Source organism: Ursus maritimus, unplaced genomic scaffold (assembly GCF_017311325.1).
Source record: "Ursus maritimus isolate PB19 unplaced genomic scaffold, ASM1731132v1 scaffold_15, whole genome shotgun sequence".
Taxonomy (NCBI): domain Eukaryota; kingdom Metazoa; phylum Chordata; class Mammalia; order Carnivora; family Ursidae; genus Ursus; species Ursus maritimus.
The window spans coordinates 57,619,646-57,636,138 of NW_024423897.1; the positions used below are offsets into that span (position 1 = coordinate 57,619,646).

The 16,493-nt window shown below is 46.8% G+C and overlaps 1 protein-coding gene across 1 annotated transcript in view; it reads right to left on the bottom strand.

Moving 5' to 3' along the window:
- Window positions 1–16,493, bottom strand: part of ADCY2 (adenylate cyclase 2) — a 387,226-nt gene that overhangs the window by 48,550 nt on the left and 322,183 nt on the right. The window contains exons 16-18 of the mRNA XM_040630559.1: window positions 10,975–11,112; window positions 6,517–6,636; window positions 390–559 (exon numbers count right to left, since the gene is read on the bottom strand). Coding sequence (XP_040486493.1) covers window positions 390–559; window positions 6,517–6,636; window positions 10,975–11,112 — 428 coding nt within the window. The remainder of the gene's footprint in view (window positions 1–389; window positions 560–6,516; window positions 6,637–10,974; window positions 11,113–16,493) is intronic.

Consider the following 16,493-nt stretch of genomic DNA (forward strand, 5'->3'; position numbering starts at 1 on the left):
GTCTACTGGGTAGGGGCCAGGGACCTGCTGCGCATCATATAATGCCTAGGACGGCCCCCACTGCCCAACACAACAGGAACTCATTCAATCCGAAGTATTAACAAAGCCCAGGAAGAGAAACCCTAGGTTATACTTATCAATACAGTACAGATGGGAATACAAATCACCGCTCTAAACCACTTCCAAGCCCCTGTGTGTAAATGATGATACCTATTCTACGAAATCTATAATGAAGACACACACCAGCTTCCTGCACCACAGTTTTAAAGAAACCTGCACGCGATGATTACCGATGGCAAGGACATCGCTCATCGGTGTTTACTCAACACACACTCACGTTATCAACGTCCCGCGAAAGAACCACGCAGAAGGAAGAGCACGCAGGTTACCTCTGGAATAAGACCTGGCTATAGTCGTCCAGGACGTGGGCGTGCGTGTGTAGAAGGATGGTGTTGTAACCCACCAACGCCACCATCATGATCAACATCTTCAGCTCGTAATTCACCCTCAGGAAAACCGAGCAGGAGATCAGTCCCAGGATGCAGCTGTAGATAAAGTACTGGAAGAGGGAAACGGAGGAGACGAGTTACTCGGGATCCCTTCTGAGAGACGCCGCAGTGAGCGTTAGAACCGGGGATCACCCCCAGGTCCACTCGGGCAGCTTAGGAACCGGCTGTGAAGCAGATGCCCTTTGCTGCTTTCTGACCTTGGCAGTAAATGCCCCAACACGTCTGCTTCAGAAAGGAATTACTCGCCCGCGCCGGCCTGACCCAGGGTGGCATGTTCAATAAGAATAATTGTGCGGATTGCCAAACAGAAATAATTTTTAACAGTCTATATTGAAGGCATGTGCTTACAAGCAAACGTCCTTTGCTTCTTGAAAATGAAAACAAGAGGACTCTGTACCCATTTATAGATTTAAAAACTTATAGGACATAGAATCTCTGTTGGCCTTGCGATTCCTCCTTTATTAAGAGGATGCAAATCATTACAGAGAGTTCTGTTAAAAGCACAAGAAAGCCTAAGCATTTTATTACAAGAGAAACGATGGGTCTAAAGCAGGAAGGATTTAACAAACTAAAAGCTTTGGCCAGGGTGAGTCACGAATTCCCTGGAAGCGGACGGGCACCCGAGGAAATGGGAAGAAGCAGGTGTGAGGAAGAAACCACACTGCATCCCGTGTGGCCCCAGGAAGCCGCGGCGCTCCTGCCCTACGGCGGCCTGCTTCTCACTATTTACCATAACGGACATTGTCAAGAAGGGAGAGTCCTGAGCCAGCCTTGCTTGGCTCACTCATTCGTGGGGTTACTTTGGGCCAGTGACCTAAATGCCCGTGATACGGTGTCTTCAGCTGTAACACGAGGGGAAGAATGTCCTCCTTTTAAAAGTCACTGAACAGAGCAAGCAGAGCTTGGAGCCCAGCACCCCGCCAGCCAGGAGGGACTTGCTGAATGAAAGGTGGCCAGTCGCACAAAGCCTGTATCTTGGCACACCACTGTTTTTACGAACCAGGGTTAGCTGCTATCAGCATTCCTAGAAGTGAAGCGACACTCAATAAAGTCTAGTAATTTTAATAAAGCAGAGATCCGACTGATGTTTGATAAACCCGGCCTTTAAAAAAGAGCCCAGTTTGTAAGGCGCTCAATTTTAGTGTCATTATTTGGAATAAGCCATGTACGAGCTGCTCATTTTTGTCACTTGAGCTCTGCTATTTCCCCGGCTAAGGCCATCCCCAGTAAGCTATCTGGAGGCTAGTGATATCAGCTCATCCATCCTGTTCCTGGGGAAGAAAGGAAGGCGAGGAGTGAGCTGCCCTGGTCATCCCAAGCACATCCTTCTCTGCGAGAGGCACGCGCGGTGTCAGCACAGACCCCGTACTCGCGAGGACTTGGACATGGCATGTCAGCTTCACAAGGAAGACGAGCGATGGCCCTCGATCACACGGCAGCTGGGTCACTCTTTATGAGGTGAAGCTTGCCCCAGCAAGGCCGCGTTGCAGGTGGCTGCATTTTAAGGGACACTGAGGGTTCTAAGCATCCTTTCTTTGGCTCACATCACCTCCCCGATGCTGACACCACTCCCCCTACAACAGAGAGGAGGAGAAGGAAAAGAGGGGAAGACGTGTCCAGAAGGGACTGTTGGGGCTGGCCGAGGGGAAAGACAGAATCAAGACACCGGGGAGAGCAGGCGGGAGCAGTGGCTCAGTCTCCCCCGGAGGCCAGGGAGAGGGGCATGTGGTCTGAAACCAGTCCTTATTTACATGGAGTTCGGCCACTGTTTCCTTCACTAAGTGACTAAGGGGCCCCCTGGGAGGGCAGGCATGCGGGCTCAGTGGCAGGATGTGCACCAGGCAGAGCACCCGGAGAGCCTGCTCAGGGAACGTGCGCAGCCTGACCGGGAGGCTCGCTCCTACTGAATCCGACAAGATACAGGCTTCTACTTCTCACGTCTTTTTTTAGTTCATTTTTCTGCTAACTCACGGTTATATTTTCAAAAGTATCACTCCACGACAGATTGGAAATTAAAAGAAAAAAAAAATGAAACAAAACAAAATGAAAACAGGGCCTTCCCCACGAAGAGTCTGAAAGGCCCTGGTTTACAACACAGCGGTCTTCCAGACGGGGTGGTCGGGGCGGGCAGGGGGAGGGGGACTCTCAGTTTCCAACAGGATGCTGCTAGTAAAATAATGCTGAAAACCATAGAATGAACATTATCAGCAAGGTCAGCCTAACGGAAGGGGCAGAATCCGGAGCCACTGTGTGTATCAGTGTGTCAATGTTGGAGGCAGGGGAGATAGGACTGTAAAGGTTTTCGTTAACACCCGTCATCCGAAATAGGTGCCAATGCCTATGCAAATATGCCTATGGTTTCACTTTTCAAAATTCATTCTTAGGCTTTTGAAAAGTTTTCATATTTCAGGAAAATGTACCAGAATATAGACATGAATGGGAAGTAGCATTTAGTCCACTCTTCATTAAATAGCTTTGTGGAACACTTGGAGGTCATGCACGAGGTGGTCTGGGAACTGATTAAAGGTAGGCGGGCAGCCTGCAGACAGCGACAGAGGGACGTGCGAGCGAGGCGGGAGAGCTGAGAAGGCCAGGCCGGGGCTTCTGAAGACCAGTTGTCTGTATTAAGGCACCCGCCAGGGAGAGCTTGGGTGGCCAAGAGTCCTGGAGGCAGGCTCCCGAACTGACTTCTATTACGGGGTGATGACTAGTGACCTATTTCTATACAATTCTGATATAGTTATATATTAGTGAATGGTTGCATTATTTATTGACGTTTAAAATCAATTATTAATATTATTTTAATTACTAAATATAATTTGTTAATATTAATCTTAAGTTAACAAAGTTAACATTGGTTGATATGGTTATTAACACGCTTGATACAGCCGATCAATGAAGTCGACTTGCGTTTTAATGCCAACGGAACAGCTGCTACCACCCTGGGTGATTTCCTTGAGTCTTTTTTGGCCTGAGTGCCCTCACCTGGAAAACGGGAATTCCAGAAGCAGCAAACTTGCAGGGCAGGTTTTCAGATGAAATGATATAAATGTCTGATATGGTACGAACTCCCTACATGGCAAAAATCCTTTGTGGTTGGGGCGCCTGGTGGCTCAGTCATTAAGCGTCTGCCTTCGGCTCAGGGCGTGATCCTAGAGTCCTGGGATCAAGCCCCACATCCGGCTCCTCCACTGGGAGCCTGCTTCTTCCTCTCCCACTCCCCCTGCTTGTGTTCCCTCTCTCACTGGCTGTCTCTCTCTCTCTGTCAAATAAATAAATAAAATCTTAAAAAAAAAAATCCTTTGTGGTTGATTTTGTTGGGCATTCTAAAATGGCTTTTTTCCCCCTACTACAGGAATGATACATCTGATATTAAAAATTAGGGAATATATAGGGGCGCCTGGGTGGCTCAGCCAGTGAAGCGTCTGCCTTTGGCTCAGGTCATGATCTCAGGGTCCTGGGACTGAGCCCCACATTGAGCCTGGCGTTGAGCCCCGAACCATGGGTCTCCCTCTGCCCTGTGTCCCGTTCCTGCACGTGTGCACTCTCTCTCAAATAAAATCTTAAAAAAAAGTAGGGAATATACAAAGGACACATACAAAGATAAGGGTCTCCTATAATCTCCAACAACCAACTTGAGCCACTATTGCTTATTTTGGGTATATCTTTACAGCCTTTTTGGGTTTTTTTTTTTTTTTTTTTTGGTGTGCTACTTATTACTGGTATTATATTTTAGAAAATTGGGGACATATCTTGGAATGTTTTTAAGTGATACTTTTCAATTAATAATTGTGAATATCTATTTCTACGTCATTAAATATTTTGCTACAACGTCTTTTCTAATGCCTGGATATAACTAAATAGCAGAATTTATTTAAACAATTAAATTTATTCTAACTTTGAGGTTGTTGGCTTCCTTTTACTTTTGAGTTTGTTCTCGATGTTACATAAACACCTGGATGAACACATTTATAGCTAAGTGTTTGTACCTGCAAGATTAATTTCTGAAATTATTATGGGGTAAAAAGTAGATCTATTTTTATGCTTTTCGATGGCTATTGCAGATTACCAGTAAGAAGAGTTCTATCACTTGACACCACCTGCAAAAGAGAAGTGGACTCCCCTTCCCACCAACTTGCCAGCCTCAGACCACGTACGACGTGGCTTGAGAGGAACGACCCGTAGGTTTCGCACATCCACAAACGGCTTTCCTGATGTTCCCTTCCATCTGCGCGGGGGGGCCAGGGTGTTTCCGGGCTCCCGTGGGACTCTTAACCAGCACGTTAACAATGCAGTTTCTGTGCAGACGGTGCTGGGGCATGTGGAGCCTCCTTGGCAAAGCTCATCATAATCCTCTTTCTGAGGACTTATTATTGGGACGATACCGGCTTGTGGATGAAGTCCGACCTACATTTTAAAGAGTCTACTGCGTATTTCTTCAGAATCTTTTAAGATTGAATAAATGGTACTTTTCCCCACCTTGGGTTTCTAATGACCTGCTTCTTTTGAAAAGAAGATGTCATATGGACTTAGCTAAATGAGACTCAGAAGGATGAACTTAGGGCTTTTACTGATGCCAAGCATAGTGGGCCATTCCACCCAAAAACACTGGACAGAGAGATTTAAAAAAATGCTTTGTCAGCTATCCTTTCCTTTCTTATGAAAATGCATATTCACTGTAAACCCTTGACAGTGCCTTGCGAATGCTGCCAGGATACTCTCTCTGTCTCCGCGGGCCTGTGCAGCCCCGTGCGAGCCAGTGCTCTGCGTTCAAGGAGGACGGGCTGGACCACAGTTCCTTTCTCTCCAGAAGGTGGCTCCAAATTGCCCACAGTGCGATCACAGCCAATAAACCCTTACCATGCATCCTGTCTCTCACTTTTCACATCACTGGAACAGAAAGGATGCTGTCTGACACTCACGGGGGTTTACGATAATGCCTAAGTGAGGGCCAGGACCCCCTGGACAAGGGACAGAGCATATGGCAGCCTCGCTTCCAGTGCCTGTGGGGACATTGTTAGGGACCTTGGTCAGCTTGCCTCAAAAGCCTTCTCAAAAACACACCAGACACCCCCCACTCTGTACACAGAGCTGGGAGCTTCCCAGGAAACTGAAGACAGATGGGGAAAAGGATCAAACCCAAATAGCAAGGGAACAAATCAGCCAAAGAAGAATGAGGAAGGAAATCTCCTTTATCACCATAGCTAATGGAGTTTAAAAAATTGGTAAGGAATTTTTAAAGCATACATACTAAATTGCCAATTTCAATCCCCAAAATGGTTCCTTTAGCATTCTTGAAATGGACTATATGGGACAGACACTGGATGGGAAAAATCTAAGCTACTTCAGAGGATGACAGGAGAGTATCAGAGCTTTGTTTTGCACAAATGATTCATGAAATGAAGTTACTAAATAGTAAATAATAATAGTAAATAAGTAAAACGGATTTAACCCTTTTCACTTAAAAGACTGATGCTTTAGCAAGTTTTCAAATTTCAATCTTGGCCCTTCTGGACATTGGTTAAAATGAGTCAGTCAGTAAGGATTCTTGGAGGATATCATCAGTGGGCAGTGTTTGCGGCCAAAAGAGAGACAGAAATGCACGATGTGGTCCCCCCAACATCAGTCAGGAAGCCAACACTCATCCCCTGGGACAATGAGCAAAACCTCTAAGCAACGAATCCAGAACTTCAGTGACCAACAATCGAATGTCCGATGCTGAGATATATGGTCTAAAATGCAGCAGGAGGAGAAGAGAAGCGGGAGACATGTGGGAAAGCATGAACATGACACTGGACGTTGCACGTGTCTAACTGGTGTCCGCCAGCCGGGGCTGCTCTGACCGAAGGCTGGCAGCTTGTCCCCGGTCAGGGCTTACTCAGGTACCGACACCGAAGGGGAAAAGGGAAGTCTAGGACGGATCAGAAACTGGAGGCTGTCACATGAACTTGGCGAATAGCTTACAGGAAAACATCAAAAGCAATAATAACGAGTGAAATGTTCTTACCGGGAGGAAAAACAGATTTTGTGCCCGTAGAATCGCTGCCTGATTACTTAAGGCAGAAAGACTTGTGTTGGATGAATTGGCAGTTGGAGGAATTGTTTCCTCTGGGTCACTCAGGAAAAACTGCAAAGAAAATGTTTTTTTCAATGAATTAGTGCACAGGAGATCACAGAGTTAGCAGGTCGACGCTAAATTATTAATGGCTGTGTTTCTTCTGCACCGTAAGCAGGATTACGTGGGCAATCTGGTGCCTGTATTTCCAACGCTAATAGCTTCATCTTCTCCTGTTTGAAGCTTTGAGAATTTCTATTAAATAAGCAAATAACTATTGTTGTGTTCCACGCTTCTAGTGAATTCCAGACCTACACGATTGATAGTAAAGAAAACAGAAACACCTCTGTTACATATTAAATTAAAAATGTACAGAGCCCAGGGCAGAGGGCTTGGTTAGAATGATGTCTGAGGTTGACAACACCTCGCACACAGACATTCCACTCTCTACCAAGAAATCAGAGCCTCAGGTTAATTTTTTTATTTTTATTTTTTGCAGTGTCTTCACCATCTTGCTTCGAACATTAACTGGGTCCCTGGACTTTTTGATTGTAAGAAATGATGTGGGCAAAATGCAGTAATGGGTGTCGGCATTTGTGTGTATTATTTGAGCGCCTGGCAGCTCAGGATCGTGAAGGATAAGAAGTTGAGAGGGCGAATGCTCTGAGTGAGGACGGTTGGGAAGGGGCCCTAATTTGAAAGAGAAGTAATCCTGCGAAAATGAAGATGGCCAGCTCTCGTAAAGGTATGGGCTCTCTCGTAAAGACAGTGAGATTTCAGGGTTGGAATCAAGATGAGCCACTAGCAATGCATGCGGACACCCACGTGGAAGGGCCACGCATGCGGCCAGGGGCAGAGTGGACAGTGGGCAGCCCCAGCCCTCAAGTCACTGCCCACACCGCTCCCCCTTCTGCGGTCAAGACGGTGACGGCCGCTGATACAAGAGCAACGTTCACGAGGGCTGCCCGCCTGAGGCTGGAAACCTTCAGGGCGAACCGAGGGGCTCCCGGTTGGGGAGGGACTGTGCATCAGGGAAAACAGCACGTGGAGAACATGCTCCATGAAGAAATCAGACCCAAGAACACAAACATCGTGCAATCCCACGTCCACGGGGAGTCTAGACCAGGCAAACGCCTGGTAGGGAGAGCGGAGGGTGCCAGGGGCTGGGGGAGCAGGCAGTGGGCAGTTAGCGTTTCACGGGCACGGAGTTTCTGTGCGGGATGATGACAGAGTTCCGGGCATCATCCTGGTGGGTGCACAGCAGCGTGAACGCACTCAGTGACACTCAGCTGCACGCTGCAAGACGGGTAAAATGATAAATCTTACGTTATGCATATTTTACCCGAGAGAAAACTAAGAAACATTAAAAACAGAAAAAAAGAAAAGGAAGAAAAGGAAAGTATTTTTGCTTTATCCCAAAAAGAACACTTAAAAATCACAAGAGCTTTGCAAGAGGGCTGAGTGAGGCAATGACTTTCAAAGGAAACATTTTTTGGACAGAAAATTAAATTTTCTTCCCAGTGACTTGAGCAAAGCAGGAAGCTCTCCCCAGCACACGCACAAAAGAGCTGCTCTTCTTTTAAAACGTGAGACCGAAGTCTGGATCAGCCTCACTGGGCTAACGAGCAAAACCACAACTTGGGGGCAGGGTCAGTCAGTCTAGAAATTATGCTCCCAAGGGAGGCCCTGAACAAATTTAAAAAGCGAGACTGAATTAAACAGAAGCCTCTCCAGGACGGGGGTCTGAAGCAGGGTTAGGAAAAAAGGCACAGAAATCACGCCGGGAGCATTTAACGGTGCCCTGGAAGACCGGAGGGCACCCGTGTCCCAGCAGAAGGGGTCTTCTTGGCCAAGTGTGACCCTGGGGACCCCCTTTCCCAGCACAGCACCCACTCGTGCTCAGCCTCAGAATGCTGCATCAGTGTGGCCCACAACACGGGACGCTGTGTCTGTCTCTTGCAATCGTAACTCAGGGGACAGGGCTCCGAGTAGCTGGAGGGCCTTCCTCTGTCAACCTTCTGATGTGGACAAGGATCATACCTTGGTGAACAGGCGCTTCCCCTTCTGTGATTCATAAGAAATCAGAAGAAAGCTTTATGACCAGGGAAAATGATTTCCTTTCTCTACCTAATGTCGGCTTTCGTACCGTTGTATGATTTTTTTTGAGATCCTGAATACGAAAGGAGCATCTGCATGGAACAGACTCACTAATTTCACGGCACCAGGTACCGGTACAAATGATGGACAGAAGAAAGTCACCGGGCTTCCTCGCGGCCCGCAGCGTCTGCTGCAGGACACGGCTCAGGACGTGGAGCGAAGCCTTCTTGCCTTTCTCTCTCGGGGGTCATCCATCATCCTGCTGATGTGTGTCCCACAGACTTTTCTACCTTGGCTGGCAACAAATGCCTTTCTTTGTGAGAAAGGAAAACAAGGCTGGGAGATGTATTTCTGGTCCTGAGGATGTATTTTTTCTCCAAAGGAAACACAGTTAATATATTAAAAAAATCTGCTCCTAAATGCTCAGGTCCTCAACCATTACAGACAGTGACCGGCCATCAGTCACACTAAATAGCCTCTATGAAATGCAATCAGATGTGTTTCCCACGTAGGTTCTGTCTTTAAAAAAGTAGGTGATAAATCTTGGTTTCATCAGGCCAAGGGCACCCCCCTTTCCAGGACTCCTTAACTCCTTGAGACGGACGTTGAGGCAGAGTGAAGCAGATGCAGAGGCCATCCCGGCTCTAGGTTCCTGTTGGCGTCAGCTTCACGGGAACCCCCACGTGTATCAGAAGGAACAGCGCGCTCTACGGAGTAATGGCAGGACGGGGGCCAAGAAAACATCCGAGGTCCCCTTCAGCCTAGCCCCGTCACTGCTTCTTAATACAGAGGTCTGCTCTCAGTCGCCTCCCAGATGTCGCATGTCTCCCCTCTTCCTCACCCCTGCTCCCCCTCTGCTGAACTCCTCCTACCCACCCTCTAGAATCCAGAGCAGCCGGCCCTGCCCTCCTTCCTTGCCACCTCTCCACATGTCGCTGTCACTGGCTCCCAGACCCACAGTGGGTTTACCCAGCTGCCAGTCTGTTGGACTTGACCGTGAACTCCCGGAAGCAGGAACAGGCTTTGGGTTCCAAGCATCTAGCAATGCACCAGGCACATATCTACGCTCAACACATCTATGCCAAATGCAAGCTAATTGGCAAAAACTACGTCTTTATTATTTCATATTTGGGTCTACCTCCTCAACTTGATTTTCTGCTGCTGGAAGGCAAGGACTGTACATGCTACTCTGTAGTTCCAATGACCAGTAAAACACCCCAAATACGCAATATCTTCATGCCTTATGGCTGATGGTGATAATGTCAGAATAATAAGGAGGCATTGCACGGTGCAGGGATCAGCTATGTGTCTATTTTAAAGGATGCAGCCGTAGTGGTAACATGCATCTAGTAAGAGAGACCCACTGGTTCAATATTCACAAACCACCTGGTTCTGTCCTAAGCGTGGTAGCAAGGGGAGTGAGAGAAGCACAGACCAGACTTGGCCAGGGCTCGGCGTCTCCAGGCAGGATTCGGAGGCACACAGACTATAACACTCCTACAGCTCCCTCCAGGAATTCCTTCCATGTTTTACCACGATAGCTTTGCTCTGGTTAGTGTAACTTCCCTCTGGTAATCGTAAACACCCCCCCAGATCTTTGTTAGCAATTGCTGCCCAAGCATATGGCCCACGGATCTACATCCGAAGGGTCTCAAGACTCAGGTTTTTTAGACAGTAGTAGATGACCTTGTCTCAGCAGCAGCTAGCCCCTCAACGTCTGGAAGCCTTGGTTCCAAATTTCTTAGGATTTATGCTATCCCTAAGCCCCACTAACTAAAAAGTCTAGAATCAGTCACTCCTCACAGGCCCAGTGCAGCTCTTTCTGCCCATGGGTCCTGTCCCTGTGCTATAATAAAGGCACCCTTTTGCACCAAAAATGTCTCAAGAATTCTTTCTTGACCATTTGCTCCCGGCCCCACGTCAGTAGGAACACCAGCTCCTCTGCCCTCGCGGAGAAGCACCAGGGCTCAATTTCCGGAAGTGGAATGGGGCCTGTGGAGGTTTAATGAACATCCTCGAAAATCGCATGGCTGGAAAAGTGGGGAGCTAACATTTGAGCTCGGGCCTTTCAGACTCCAGAGCAGGACGCCTCTCCCAGTGCACTGTCTGTATCTAGATGGTTCTGCGATCTTTGGTGATCATCCTGCTGACATTCAATGTCATCTCAGTAGCAGGAAGGGAGGTGGGAAGCTGCTGGGGCAGCAGCCGGAGGTTGCACTGAATTGACCGCACAGCTGCAGTCAAGGTTGGAAAAGCCCACGGAGTCAGGCACTGAAGCCAAGAAGGCCGTGCCTGGCGGGAGCCCTGACTCACCATGTTGAACACGGCCATGGTCAGAATGATGGCCGTGGTGAGGACAGTGAGGGAGACACGAGGCCAGGGCCGGTCCGCGATGATGCCCGACGACTTCAACAGCCACAGGAGAGAGGCGGAGGCCTTCTTGCTGCATTGCTGGGAGGAGACAGAAAGGGAAATACACTGCTGGTTTAGGTATTCTCTCGAGCCTCTCCGTGATGTTTAAAACCACCGGAGGCATCAGTGTGCTTCACAGAGCAAACGAGCAGGCTCTGCTCCCCCCCGGAGACCCAGACTAGGTCACGAACCTTATTAAAGTGATGTCGGCATCATGTTACAAATAAAGGACAAATTAGTTAAATTTCTATGATAAATGTAGAACGTACTTTATGTTCTTTTAAATAGACCTGAAATTACTTTTTAAAAAAAATCTCTGGTAAAGGAAAAACTTGTCAGTTAATTAAACCATGCTGGGGGATGTGTTGGGTCTCAGATCACAGCGATGATAAAGCAATCATCCTCATTCAGCCGATCCAGGCGGAAAACAGCTGGGCAGGTAGCTCTTTGGAAGAATACAACTGGACCACAAAGCAGATGGACGGCCTTATCTCCAAAGACAACAGCCATTGCTCTCTGATGGCTTTACCTCATTCCGCCCTGCGGGGGCCGCTTTCCTCTTGGAGAGGCTCTTTTCCAAATTTTTAATTGTGTTAAAAAACACATAACAGAACATTCTCCCTCTTCATTTTTTTCCAAATATTTTAAATTTATTCATTAGAGAGAGAGAGCACAAGCAGGGGGAGGAACAGAGGGAGAGGGAGAAGCAGACTCTCCGCTGAGCAGGGAGCCCAACACAGGACTCAATCCCAGGACCCCGGATCATGACCTGAGCCGAAGGCAGACGCTTAACCAATGGAGCCACCAGGTGCCCCTCCATCTTCATTTTTAAGCGCGTAGTTCGGTAGTGTTAACCATATTCACATTGTTGAAGAGCATACGTCTACGACTTTTCACCTCGCACAACTGAAAGTCTAGACCCATTAAAGAACTCCCCTCTCCCCTTCCCCTCGCCTCCGGCCACCACCATCTTACTTTCTGTCTCTAGGAGTTTGACTCTCTGGGTATCTCATAAACATGGAGTCACGCGGTACTGGTGTTTTTGTGACGGGCCTACTTCACTCAGCATCATCTCCAGGTTCCTCCATGGTGTCACATGGGATGAGATTTCCTTCTTTTGATAAGGTTGAATAATATCCCGTTCGATGTACTGACACATTTGATTTACCCATTCATCTGTGGAGGGACACCGTGTGGCTTCTGACTGTGGCTCTGGAGAGTCATGTGGCAGTGGGCATGGGTGCTGGAGAAGCTCTTTGGATACGAGAAGGGACTGAGGTATTTACAGGATGGCAATGTTCCCTCAGCATTTTCTGTGGACCAGACTCTGCTCTATGGGATTTCAGGGGACCATCTCACTTCATCCTGAAGGCCACTGTTCCGGGGACGGGCCACCGTGATGTGGACCTTTGTCCAGGTGGGAGGGGAACAGAGGCAGAGAGAGTTCTGAGGGGTGGGTGACACCTGGCCTGTGCCAGGTGCTATCGCACATATTCACAGAGGTCACCTGACAGGGCAAGCGGGTACGTAAGACTTCTCTAGGGATCTCCATTTTCACCGTCATGCGAAAGGGGCTGAGGCCCTATGGCTATGTGTCCTGAAAACACCAAAAAAAGGTTGATTTCAAAAATTTTAAGAGAAGGCCAACATCCTGTACCTTCTTGACTTGTACGAAGCTAATATGACAGTAAAACTGGTGTGACACCCATAAAACCCAAACAGCAAATCCTCCCATGAACAAAGATCGCCTTTATTTCTCTCCCTCTTTCACATTGTCCTTCTGCTTGATTCTTAAAAACATGTCAGCTTTAGTCTTAAAAATGGAAGCACTGCAGTATGTCAAACACTGATACAGCGAATAAATGAGATTCTTTTTCTGTTAAATATTTTATTTATCTATTGAGAGAGAGAGAGCGTGCGCTCAAGTGGGGGGAGGAGCAGAGGGAGAGGGAGAGAGAGAAGCTCAAGCAGACTCCATGCTGAGCGTGGAGTCCGACATGGGACTCGATCCCAGAACCCTGAGATCATGACCTGAGCCGAAATCAAGAGCCACCCAGGCGCCCCCACATGAGATCCTACAACACAGGATGAGAGGTGATAAGGACAGTAAGAACCCGCCCAGGGGCCCAGGATCAAACCCCCACAGCTGAGAGACTTTCTACAGGTTAACTATCCTCCGTGGTCTCAGCTTCCTCATCTCTAAAATGGGGTAATAATACCTGGCTCCTTGGTCTTCTAAGAGATTAAATGAGCTACGTCAGTTGCTGGGGTGGGACTTAGACACCTTCGCTCTTAGCTCTTGTTATATTTATGAAGAAAATGCAATACTTCTCAGAGACATTTTAGGGACTAAAAATCTCTTTTCTTCAGACCGATATGAACAAAAAAACCTAATTTCCCCTCCTTTTCACTACGGTGTTTCCTCCGGGCAGCTGGCCTTCTCTCTTCATTCCTGTCACCAAGTAGAGGCCAAATAAAGAGAACTGTCCCAAACATGAGACTCAGTAAGCACAGCTGGCGAGACAAGGACAAGGGAAGAGCAGGTGACAGGGACATGCGCCCTGAGCCACAATGCAGAGAGGGGAAGAGGAGGAGGGAGGGTGAAGATGTTCACGGGAGCAGAAGAGAGAAGAGACGTCGGTCTCGAAGCAGAAGGATCTGATTAAGGAAAAGGGGACCACTGATTCCACTGCCACTCTGAGTAAAAAGCACTGCTTGGATCCGATGTGATAATTTAGCTCAGTTTATTCCATTTGGGTTAAGTATTCGAGTAAAGTCTCTTATCAAAATTTGCAGCATCCTAATGAAACACTATAAATGATACCATCTCACAGAATATTTGGGCACTTATTCAGAAGGTGCTCTTCAGACGAAGATGAGAGCCCAGGTTTGTTCCTCTATGTGACCTCTGGTTTAGCGACTGGCATCATTTCAGTCCAATCTTGTCCTCCTTTCTTGACCGTCAGTGGCTCTCACTGTACGCACGATGGCCTCCTACTCACAGTGAGCTCGCTGCGGGCCTTCCAGAAATGCACTTGGCTGTTAATGCCACACCATCCACTGACAGGTGTGGAACTGGTACTAACTGCAGTGGCAGATGTCAAAGGAGAAAGGATACAAATTTATATGGAAACGCTGTGGTGGCCTTAGTGCTGGGGACAATGACCAGTGCAGTTTGCCAGCAAGGGTCTTCATTCAGTACAGGCAGAAGATTCTCCTCAGAAAAATAAAATATTCATATACTGTTGTTTGGATTGAAAAAAAAGGAAAAAATATTTCCCCTTCCTTCCTTCCTTCCTTCCTTCCTTCCTTCCTTCCTTCCTTCCTTCCCTCCCTCCCTCCCCTATCCCCCACTTTGAACCTCTTGCACTGGAAACAATGGCTAATCTCTCACTCTAAAATTCCTCCTAATTAAACGTAATAATTATAGCAGCAGATTGCATTAGCAATTTCATTAGTGTCCTTTTATTTATTTATTTTTTATTTTTGTTTTGAGAGAGAGAGCAAGCACGCAAGTGGGGGGAGGGGCAGAGGCGGAGAGAGAGAGAGACTCTTAAGCAGGTTCCATGCACAGTATGAAGCCCAACTCGGGGCTTCATCTCACAACCCCAAGAACATGACCTGAGCCGAAATCAAAACAGTTGGACACTTAACAACTGACTCCAGCCAGGAGCCCCAGTGTTCTTTTAAAAAATAAAATCAGTTACCTGAAAAGAAGTAGATGTTGCTATTCAGTGAAGTTTAATAAAATGAAAAACATTTGGAAAAGCTACACATACAATGGGAAGTAGCAAATTTGCATTACTAGAAAAACAAAACTCATCTTAAAACCTTGCCTGAAAAAATGGTGGTTTACCATAGAAACATGCATTTTTGTGTATCTGCCTAAAGGAACACCCCCTTTGGCAGTTTAATTCCCCAAGGACTGTCTTCCTGAATGGCCACAACGAGCTGCCGCAGTAAGTACTGGTAACATTTGGTGCCACAGAGACTGCCATGTGTACTTTGGTTCTTTAACTGTACCTGAATTTCCTCCAGAAAGCCTTCTTTATTTCAATAATCATATTTTACAAAATCAACAATGTTTCTTTCATAAGCCCTGAGTGAACCACATTCCTCAGCCGTCCATCCACTGTGTGGCACTCACAGCCTGTCCACATTGTATTACTTTGATGATGTGCTTGTCTCTGGCCACACGGAGAGCTGGTGACCACATCACACCCATCTTTGTATTCCCAAAGCAGCACAGGGTTGAGCAAAGCACAGGGACTCAACAGAGGTTTGCTCAGTATGTTCTTTATCTTATCTTTATCTTAATAATCTTATCTTAATGTCTATCAGCCACTTAGTCTTCAAAGAGAAATTTCCAGCAGTCAGAAACAAAGAAGGAGACCACTGCTAGAGGGAGTGAGGCTGTGGGGTTGGCCTAGGAGTGTTCTGGAACTGGGCATGAGCTGTAACACCTAAGGGGTGGGATTTTGATGCCCATGGGAGGAAAGAAGATGTTGCCCTGGGCTTGCAAAGGGTGGGCAGCTGGGACCAAGATCCCTGAATAAAACCAGAAGTCTCAGGGGTGCATACATCTTTTCAAATTAATGTTTTCATTTACTTTGGGTAAATACTCAATAGTGGAATTTCTGGATCATATGAGTACTGAGTAATGTACAGAATTGTTGAATCATTATATAGTATACCTAAAACTAATACAACACTGTATCTTAATTATACTTCAAAAAAACAAAAAGAACAAACAAAAAAATCCCAGAAGTCTCAGAAGACTTTTCCCTTCATGTAAAATCTAGAAAAACTCCATGCACTAGCTCAGGGAACTATCAATAAACTTCTAATGATACATTCTAACTCTAAATATGGGTGATGAGTTTGAAATTATGTTCTATGCTTCATAATAGGAACCTCAAGTTAAGGGATTATTAACTGGGTCAAAGACCAGAGAAAGTCCTTGGAGTTCTTGCTCGTTGTTGGAGGATAATTCCCACCGAACATGACCCCCAAATAAAAAAGAAACTGTGAACTACGCAGGACTATGGACAGTGAGAGGAAGCATCAACAGACACAACAGAAAGTAGAATTAGCACCACAGGATCTTCAGGTATCGTATCAATCTGAAACAGCCTGCAAAATAAGATTAAAATAATCGAAGGTGGATTAGAGTACATAATGAATGAGCCCTTAAGAGAAAATAACAGATGCATTTTAAAAACGATCCACAAAGATGCTCAAGAGATGAAAATGTGGATACTGAAAAACTCAGTAGTTGTACTGACGTGAGTAGGCTAGCTCTGAGCAAACAGCCCATAGAACAGCACAGAAGGACAGGGATGGAAAACCATGAAAGGAATCGCAAGGCACAGAAGGTACAATGAAAAGAGACCATACACTTGTAATGAAAGTTTGAGAAC